General features: G+C 45.2%; 1 protein-coding gene across 12 annotated transcripts in view; it reads left to right on the top strand.

Annotated features, from left to right (window-relative positions):
- LOC112234711 (type II inositol 3,4-bisphosphate 4-phosphatase) overlaps positions 1–10444 on the top strand; it is a 266070-nt gene that overhangs the window by 102088 nt on the left and 153538 nt on the right. For all 12 annotated transcript variants that reach the window (XR_006084508.1, XR_006084506.1, XR_006084507.1 and 9 more), the window contains one exon: positions 3938–4017. Coding sequence is in view for 7 of the 12 variants with exons in the window: in XM_042329620.1 (XP_042185554.1) it covers positions 3938–4017 (80 nt within the window). In the remaining 5 variants the exon portion in view is untranslated. The remainder of the gene's footprint in view (positions 1–3937; positions 4018–10444) is intronic.

The following is a 10444-nucleotide window of genomic DNA, read 5'->3' as shown; positions in this document are numbered from 1 at the left end:
CGTGTTCCTTTTCAAAAGACAGCAAAGGAGAGCATAGATAAAGTTTTTCTTTCTACCCCTGAACATGAGTGGGGCAATGAGTGAGGAGAGATGTCGAGAGAAAGGGAGCGAGAGAGAAAGGGAATGAGAGAGAGAGAGCGATCGGAGTGAGACCATCATAATCAGTCCTCCCTGATGCTGGAAGAGAATGAATGAAGAGCATCATTTGTCTCCCTCTCTTTTCTCCCTCTTCGTCTCTTCTTATTTTCTTTGATCCTGTGTTAGATTCCAGCTCCCTGGAGCTTCATTGCATTTTAAGCTGTAGTCGTGAAGACTTAGAAAAAGATGCTAAGGAATGGATTTCCGTGGCTATTTACCAGACGGCCCGTTTTGGACCAGGTAATGACTACATGTGTTATGTGCGTTCCAAATAGCACCCTATTCCCTATACAGTGCACTACTTTTGATAGTGCACTACTTTTGACCAGAGCACTATATCGGGAACAGGGTGCCTTTTGGGGCGCAACAAGTGCATAGGGATATTATAATGGTCAACCTCAAGCTGTTTTTCTGAGAAACCCCCTATTCCAGCTCTTATTAGTGACTGGTGTGCACAGTGCAGCCATTTGAGAGTGCTGTGTTCTCCGAGCCTTATTGGTCCCAGGCAAAAATAGTACACTAGGGAAAAGGATGCCATTTGGGATGAAAAATGTCTCCACAGGTCTTTGGCCTTGTGTCAGGTTCTGTGTAGCAGGGTGCTGTGTTAGAAGAATGCTTCAGTGTAATGGCTGTTAGGAGCCCTCTGGGCTGTAGGTGTGTGTGTGTGTGTGTGTGTGTGTGTGTGTGTGTGTGTGTGTGTGTGTGTGTGTGTGTGTGTGTGTGTGTGTGTGTGTGTGTGTGTGTGTGTGTGTGTGTGTGTGTGTGTGTGTGTGTGTGTGTGTGTGTGTGTGTGTGTGTGTGTGTGTGTGTGTGTGCGCGTGTGTTTTTTTTTTTTCAGGAAAAGGCTCTGGAGAGAAATAATGGATTAAAGGTCAGCAGACAGGATGTGCCCTTTTTTATCAGATACAGGGGGACTGCTCAGGGCGAAGAGTGGGACAAGATGAAGGAGAGCGAGTGTGATGGGGAGAGAATGATAGAGAGAGTTATAGGGGGAGGGAGAGAGAAGGAGAGTTGTAAGGGGAGAAAGAGGGAGAGTTGTGGGGAAGAGAGAGGGGAAGAGTTGTAGGGAGTGAGGGAGAGTTGTGGGAGAGAGAGCGGGTGGTAGGGGGAGAGAGTTGTAGAGGAAGAGAGTTGTAGGGGGAGAGGTAGAGAGAGTTGTAGAGGAAGAGTTGTGAGGGGAGAGGTAGAGAAAGTTGTAGGGGGACAGAGAATGCACTCAAATTATGAGGGAGGGAGGGAGGGAGGGAGGGGGAGGGAGGGAGGGAGGGAGGGAGGGAGGGAGGGAGGGAGGGAGGGAGGGAGGGAGGGAGGGAGGGAGGGAGGGAGGGAGGGATAACAATAATAATTGAACTCTGAGATGAACAGATGTCTTAGTAGAACTATGAGATGAACAGATGTCTTAGTAGAACTCTGAGATGAACAGATGTCTTAGTAGATCTATGAGATGAACAGATGTCTTAGTAGATCTATGAGATGAACAGATGTCTTAGTAGATCTGTGAGATGAACAGATGTCTTAGTAGAACTATGAGATGAACAGATATCTTAGTAGATCAATGAGATGAACAGATGTCTTAGTAGATCAATGAGATGAACAGATGTCTTAGTAGATCAATGAGATGAACAGATGTCTTAGTAGAACTATGAGATGAACAGATGTCTTAGTAGATCTATGAGATGAACAGATGTCTTAGTAGATCAATGAGATGAACAGATGTCTTAGTAGATCAATGAGATGAACAGATGTCTTAGTAGAACTATGAGATGAACAGATGTCTTAGTAGAACTATGAGATGAACAGATGTCTTAGTAGAACTATGAGATGAACAGATGTCTTAGTAGATCTATGAGATGAACAGATGTCTTAGTAGAACTATGAGATGAACAGATGTCTTAGTAGAACTATGAGATGAACAGATGTCTTAGTAGAACTATGAGATGAACAGATGTCTTAGTAGAACTATGAGATGAACAGATGTCTTAGTAGAACTATGAGATGAACAGATGTCTTAGTAGAACTATGAGATGAACAGATGTCTTAGATGTATTTTCTCTGTACTCTTCTCTGACATGTTCCAGTCTGTTTGTAATTGAGAGCATTGAGACTAAATGCTAAACTAAAGGCTCAGCAGAAAAGGTTCAGTGTTTAACACAAAGGCCGTGAGTGGCAGACAAGTAGAGTCCCAATACCACAGGATCTGAGACAGTGAAAAAGACACACACACACACACACACACACACACTGTTAGCCTCATTATCTACATAAGAATAGAGTTGTTAATTAATTGTGGATTAATTATCGAGGGGGTTGGCCTTTGTTTTTGTCTTAACTCACACACACCTCAAAGTGTGTGTGTGTGTGTGTGTGTGTGTGTAGTAGAGCATCTCTTGGCGTGGTGAGCTCGGTGCCCACCTGCTCTAATGTAACAAAGAGAGTGAGTGTCTGTTAGGCAAACAGTGTGGAAGTGTGTGTGTGAGAGGGAAAGGGAAGAGGTGCATGTCAGTGTGTATGCACATACGTGTATGTAGTCCATATCTCTCCGTTATTGATGGGCTCATTCCGTACCTCACTCACCGTGACCCAGTTCTTCTGCACTGACCCCCCCCCCCGTTCACATCAAGCCTGCAGCACCTAGGTGTCCTCAGCAGTGTGTGTGCGTCCGTGAGCTTGCTTGGTCTGAAACCCCTTTGACTGGGGATGTTCTCTGTATAAATGGAGTAGAAAGTCTAGGTCTGGTCTTGTTTTAGAACAATGGTGTTTTTAAAGGGGCAATGTTGAAACAATAACACAGTAGATCCCCGCCCCTGTTTCGGTAAAAAATGAGGGATGCGCTGGAGAAATGTAACCACTCTCAAATAGTGTTTGTTTACGTTGACTTTGTTTTACAAACTAAAGTCCCGTGTAATTGGTCAGCTGCTCGTGTTAAGATGAAGAGATGCTAGAACGAGGAGCGGAACCAGAAGGAGGAGCTCTTTGCAAGTTACTGGCAAGTCTGTGGGCTGAATATCCCCTCCCCTTCGGAGATTTAAAAGATGCTAACACCTGCAAAATGTGTCCAAATAACAAGTGACGAAAAACCCAAACACCGGAACGGATGCTGCTCGGTATCTCCCTCATCCCGTTCTGTCATGATAGATCTACCACAGATATATTGGTAGTCTGTCCACGAGAGAATAGAGTAAAACAAGCTTATATTTTGGGTTCTGATGGGGTACAACAGCTGAACTAAGCTCGTGAGGCTTTTAGAAGTTATATTCTTCCAGAATCAATGGCTATATATCATTCATTTAATGGATGTAGTAACTGCAGATTGTCCCTTTTTTAATTGGAGAGTCTTGCTTTACAGCAAGGCAGAGGTTGAGTTTGCTGTTGGGTGGGTTCGCAATTGTTTTTTTCTAATGTGTCTTTCCAGCATTTCACCCGTTTCTGTGCTTCCAAAGGCCACAGCAAAGGTTGTTGATATATTGCAGCCTACTCCGGTGTGCTTTGAATACATTTTGGATTTTGTAGCAATGTAGGCAGGGCAGTCAGAGTGCGGCTTGAACCTGCAACTCTGAGGGTAAAGCACACTACCACCTATGCCATGAGGGTCGATCTCTTGGCAAGAGCGTAAAGCACTCACCTACAGGGCGCCAGCAGTATCAGTAAATGTCCATTCGGATTTCAAGACTAATGCTAATTAGCTGTAAAATGACTTGAATGCTATCATCATGCTAATGATTGGCTGTTAACTGACTTGGTGTATGCTACTAAACTAGCATGCTAATGTCCGACTGCTTTCTTTGTTCTCTGTCCACAGAGCAGTTTCCTGGGCAGCGTTACGTTCTCTGTTAGCGACCTGCTAAGGTCAAAGGACGATCAGCTGACCCTCAATCTAAGGTGAGTGAACATTGCTCTCTCCTCTTTCTCAACTCTAACTCTTTCTCAATTCTACCTCTTTCTCAAATCTACCTCTCTCCTCTCTCAACTCTTCCTCTTTCTCAACTCTACCTCTTTCTCAACTCTACCTCTTTCTCAATTCTACCTCTCTCCTCTTTCTCAACTCTTCCTCTTTCTCAACTCTACCTCTTTCTCAACTCTACCTCTCTCCTCTTTCTCAACTCTACCTCTTTCTCAATTCTACCTCTCTCCTCTTTCTCAACTCTACCTCTTTCTCAACTCTACCTCTTTCTCAACTCTCCTCTTTCTCAACTACCTCTCTCCTCTTTCTCAACTCTACCTCTTTCTCAACTCTACCTCTTTCTCAACTCTACCTCTTTCTCAACTACCTCTCTCCTCTTTCTCAACTCTACCTCTTTCCTCTTTCTCAACTCTACCTCTTTCTCAACTCTACCTCTTTCTCAACTCTACCTCTTTCTCAATTCTACCTCTCTCCTCTTTCTCAACTCTACCTCTTTCTCAACTCTACCTCTTTCTCAACTCTACCTCTCTCCTCTTTCTCAACTCTATCTCTTTCTCAATTCTATCTCTCTCCTCTTTCTCAACTCTACCTCTTTCTCAACTCTACCTCTTTCTCAACTCTACCTCTTTCTCAACTCTACCTCTCTCCTCTTTCTCAACTCTACCTCTTTCTCAACTCTAGCTCTTTCTCAATTCTACCTCTTTCTCAATTCTACCTCTCTCCTCTTTCTCAACTCTACCTCATTCTCAATTCTACCTCTTTCTCTCTCTCTCTCTTACTCTCTCTTACTCTACTCTACTCTACTCTACTCTACTCTACTCTACTCTACTCTACTCTACTCTACTCTACTCTACTCTACTCTACTCAGACCCTGAATGCCTTTGCACCACTCTTAATGGTTTTCTTTGATCGGTAATTGATGGTTGAAGGCCAGTGCTGATCTCTCTGCGCTCTTGTTTTTTTCCCTCCTAACCGTTGGAGGTTAAAGTCAAATATTTTTGAATAGATGTGGGTAGCTGTATTTTCTACACATGGACTTAAAGTAAGACTAACTCTTCAATAGAACTTGTTTTTATCTCTTGATCTTACCTTTTAACTGATCTTGTCTGTTTCCTTGTCCTGACGTTTGGAGGCTGGTTTTATTCTTTTTCTATCCACAGGCATTAAAGTAAGACTAACTCTTCAGTTGTTGGACCTTCAAACGCCTGTATTTTTCTGTATAGTGTTATAATCCAAGGGCCTTAGCAACCATGGTATTGGAATGATGCAAGTAGTTGTCTGCCCTATTTGCCAGACAACCCAGGGCTAGACAATGCACATTTTTTGTTAGCTGGTCAATTACATGGTATCAGAGGGCAGGGCAGGTTATCTGGCTGTGTGTGGGGGTGGATCTACCATTTCTGGCCCGGTGGAGAGGAACGGAGAGAAGTTTGCACTAAGAATGTGGAAGTGGGCGTAGAGGTGTGGTAGGGCAAAGAGATTGAGAGAGCGACTAAAAGAGAGAGACAGACGGAGAGAAAATAGTCAGAGACAAAGGGAGCGAGAGAGAACACCTGGAGGATGATGGGAGGTCAGAGAGGTAGTTCCCATGGGAATAAAGACACCTGTTAGAGCACAGAACACCCCCATACCAAGCATGCATGTGTGTCATGGGGATGAAAAAAAGCTGGTGAGAAAACAAAGTCAACAGTCTAGCTGCTGAGATGCAATTCTAAGCCTGGCTTGGCTGCTACTGCAGCTACTGTTGCTGCTCCTGCTACTACTGCTACTGCTACTGCTACTACTGCTACTGCTGCTACTGCTACTGCTACTGCTTCTACTGCTGCTACTGCTACTACTGCTGCTACTGCTACTGCTACTACTGCTGCTGCTGCTACTACTGCTGCTACTGCTACTACTGCTGCTACTGCTACTACTACTGCTACTGCTACTACTGCTGCTACTACTGCTGCTGCTGCTACTGCTGCTACTGCTACTGCTACTGCTTCTACTGCTGCTACTGCTTCTACTGCTGCTACCGCTGCTACTGCTGCTACTGCTACTGCTGCTGCTGCTACTGCTGCTGCTACTGCTGCTACTGCTGCTGCTACTACTACTACTACTGCTGCTGCTACTACTGCTGCTGCTACTACTGCTGCTGCTACTACTACTGCTGCTCCTGCTACTGCTGCTGCTACTGCTGCTGCTGCTGCTACTACTGCTGCTACTGCTGCTACTACTGCTACTACTGCTGCTGCTACTACTACTGCTGCTGCTACTACTACTGCTACTACTGCTACTACTGCTACTACTGCTGCTGCTGCTACTGCTGCTACTTCAGTATAATCAGACAGACTGTGGGTTTTTCACTGAAGATGGGTTTATTTGGCTCTTCTGTCTGCCCTTTTTCGCTCTCTTTTTCTCTTCCGTCGTTCTTTTCCCTCACTCCGTTATTCTTTCTCATTTCCTGAAGGTGAGCACGGGTCCCTGGCCATAATTGTCACTGGTATGATTGACAGCGCTACTCGCCACCACGAGGGAGGGAGATTATGCAGCTGGCGTGTGTGTGTGTGTGTGTGTGTGTGTGTGCATGTCTGTGTGTCTTTTTTCTTTGCGTCTGTCTTTCTGTGCAAAAGATCTCACGATTTGGACCAATTTGACTTCAAATTCCGACGTTTGACAATGTTTGTCCAAACGTCAAATTTCGAAGTTGCTTCAAATGTCAAATTTTGACGTGTTTTGGACAGTCTGAGTTGCTCCGCTGCTCTCGGCAGGGCCTTGCGGCTGGTTAAGTTTAGGCATTAATTCCAAATGGTTAAGTTAAGAGGTTAATAGTTCAGGTTTGGGATAGGGTTAAAACAAAAACAACTCCATGGTTAAGTTTAGCAATTAATTCCGAATTGTTAAGGTTTGGGATAGCCCATCAGCCACAACCACTGTTCACAACGCCCAAGCAGACTTGATGGTAATAGTGCTCACCGTTGCCCCTAGTGGCCGGTTTTGAAGGCATCTCCCGGCGTCCTGGGGACATGGACTGATGTCTGATTTCGAAGTGGATCTTGAGTGACCTGGCTGTGTGTGTGTGTGTGTGTGTGTGTGTGTGTGTGTGTGTGTGTGTGTGTGTGTGTGTGTGTGTGTGTGTGTGTGTGTGTGTGTGTCTGAGCGCATCCACTGTACTGCTAACCTCCAGCCAAGGCCTACAGCCAATGATTGATCCATTTGATGATGCTGATTCTGATGAAAGGAGGGACAGGACGTCATAGTGGTGCTGTTTGCAAGCTAAAAGGGTACTCTGTGGCAATATGTTCCCGTAAAGTGGAGGGAGAACATTGACTGTGTTGTCTTAGTGTTTGGCCCACAGAGTTGCGAGCACACACACACACACACACACACACACAGACTGCCTGTGGAGTGGCGCGCACACACACACACACACATGCCCTGCGGAGTGTCATTTTCTAATTGCACTGAACGAGGGATGAAAGAACACACACAGCCTAGGAAAGTTCCTTTAATCCCCAACAGAAAGAGAGACTGGGCAACAACTGGGGGCTCATCTACACTACCCTGTAAATTGAATTTGTGTCTGTTGTGGAAGAACATGGCCTTCCCAGGGCTGAGGGAGAGGCTGTACTTGTCATTTCTCTTCCACATAATACACTACTGTGGTGGTGGAGGCCTATCGGTGTATGGGTTGGAGGTTTTGGGACGTCCTTTGTGGCGATTTTACCTCAAGTTTAAAACTCTCTCAAATTACAACTCTTTAGCTTTTGAAAGAGTTTAGAAATATAAGTGTTGCTTTCTTCATCCCCAGGTTGATCTCGCAATGGTCAACTTTAGGAGGAAGTCATTTTATTTGGTCAACAGTTACGCCCTTGAGGATGTGGTGGTAATGTTGATGGTCAAGGCAGAATGGCCCACAGCTGAAAGTCTACTCTGTACAGTGGAATACAAGGCTGCTACTGTAGTCCTCTGGAGACCTAATGCCTTGTTATACCAGTCAGGTGGTGTTATGTTGTTGTCTGATAGGATGGCCCAGATTCTTGTTTCCTCATGTCTCCCTATGGAAATGTACTCTCGGGCACGCATACTCTCATTTGCATCTCTCACACTCTCGCTCGTGTTCTCGCTCTCTCTCGCTCGCTCTCTCTCGCTCTCTCTCTCTCTTTATCCAATATTCTGTTTGGTTTGGTAGCTCATCCACTGAGGAGGAATTTTCAAAGGCAAGAGCAGCCATGAGTCTTTGTGATCCATCCTCTGTTGTTGGGTTCAAGCCAGTGATTCAGGTTTTCTCCAAGCCGCTCAAAGACAACAGCGCTGGTTTTGACTATGAGAACAGAGAACAGCAGGCATATGTATTCTACAGCTTGTTAAGAGCAGTTTGCTGTATGGAGGGTTATTGTCAAGCAGTAGCTCAGTCCGCTAACTACCTTTCTCTACTGAGAGAAACTGGACAAATGTTCTTTCAGAAGACAGAACAGTTGTTCTCCCCTCCCCTCAGCTGTTTGAAACCAGCTCGCCATTGACGTTGTTCTCGTCTTAATAAGGTCTGGATTTACACGGGGTCCTTAAGCAAATATATATTTGAAATTGGTATTTGATGTTTGACCGGGGGAGTTTGTTTTTCCCTTCCACTTCTATGAAGTTGACCACCTAAGGGACATGTTTTTCCCTTCCACTTCTATGAAGTTGACCACCTAAGGGACATGTTTTTCCCTTCCACTTCTATGAAGTTCACCACCTAAGGGACATGTTTTTCCCTTCCACTTCTATGAAGTTCACCACCTAAGGGACATGTTTTTCCCTTCCACTTCTATGAAGTTCACCACCTAAGGGACATGTTTTTAGAGACAGGAGAAGTCTACGCTATTGAATTTCAACTTCAGGCTCTCAAATTCTAAGGCTTCTTATTTCACACTCATTACTTCTTCATTTCATCTCTCGCTCTCTACCTCTCTACCTCTCTTTCTCTCTCTCTCTCAGCCTCAGCAAATGGAAGGACTTTAATGTCAGGCTTGTTGGAATGTTTGTCACAAGTCGTTTGTTTGGCCCCCAGTCAGAACTGGGAGCACATCCAGGTTGGATTTGGGTCACTTTTCTGGAGCTTTTTGACAGTGTCAGGTCCACTGACTGTGAAGGTCATTAACAGAGAGCCTTGTGAGGACCTGTCTCCTCCCTGTCTCCTCCCTGTCTCCTCCCTGTCTCTCCCTGTCTCCCTGTCTCCTCCCTGTCTCCTCCCTGTCTCCTCCCTGTCTCCTCCCTGTCTCCACAAACCACTGACGTGATGGCGAGAGCAACTCACAATACAGCGTGCTGAGTGCTCAAGCACAACAATGATTTAAAGGGATGGGCTGGATGAACTGTGGGTTTTGACCACGGTAAATACAGTGGGGACACTCTCTCACTTTGGAGTTATCCCTTTAAAGGGATGGGTTGGTTGATTTAGTGTCCTGGCCAGGGCAAACACAGCAAAAACTCCTTAGTTCTGGACTGAATGGATTTGCTTTGTTCTAGCTGTGGTGAACATGAGAAAGCCATACACTTCTGTTTGATGAGAAATGCAGTCTTTAGCTTTGAGTGAAATGAAAACAACTTTCCATTCAAACGGTCGAGTTGGACTCGACCAGCTTCTATAGAAGCCATATTTCACCCATTCTTTAAAAGCATAGCAGTGAATCGAAACCTTGATGAATTCTGTTTTCCTAAAGGAGTAGAAAGGAGTAGATGGCTTGTGAAGAAATTTGACGATTAACGGAGTCACACGATACCGGAAGTACTTGTGGACCAAATGGAGGTCGAAAGTCATCACAAAATATATTCTGGTGGACATTCTCGTTTTTTGTGACGACTAACTTGAGCTCGGTGAGGTTTTTATTCGATCCAAACTTTCTAGCACACAGTTAGTTTGACTATGTGAGTTTGAGAGTGTTTGACTGGCAGTGCATGCATCTGTGTCCCCATTCTTTTCTCACCTAAAGCCATGCTCTGTGACACCTCAGCCACACCTCCCTCTTGTCCTTGTCTCCACACAACAACAACAGCCTTTTTGACAGGCTCCCCTTACAAATGATTTGATTCCTTCTGTCGCCATTGACAACCCCTGTGACACACACACACACACACACACACACACACACACACACACACACACACACACTGAAGCGCTTATGGCATTTTGATGTATGGTGATTTCTTCCCCCTTCCCAGACCACTTAATCGGTTGTTAGTGCCAGGCTGGAAGGCGGAAGTCGTATGACCTTTGACCCATAACACGTTGTAGCATTGTACTTAATCACTTCCTGTCTGTGTGTTACCATAGGGTCAGGCTGCTGTGTATGATGGTGATTGTTCAACCACTGTCATTACTCTTCAGGCGCTTCCAAGAACCGTGCTTTGGTCTAAACGGCCGTTTTAGATTAGATGAAG

The sequence above is a fragment of the Oncorhynchus tshawytscha genome, linkage group LG11 (assembly GCF_018296145.1).
Source record: "Oncorhynchus tshawytscha isolate Ot180627B linkage group LG11, Otsh_v2.0, whole genome shotgun sequence".
In the NCBI taxonomy this organism is placed as follows: domain Eukaryota; kingdom Metazoa; phylum Chordata; class Actinopteri; order Salmoniformes; family Salmonidae; genus Oncorhynchus; species Oncorhynchus tshawytscha.
The sequence above is the reverse complement of the archived record's forward strand: the minus strand, read 5'-3'. Positions and strand labels throughout refer to the sequence as shown.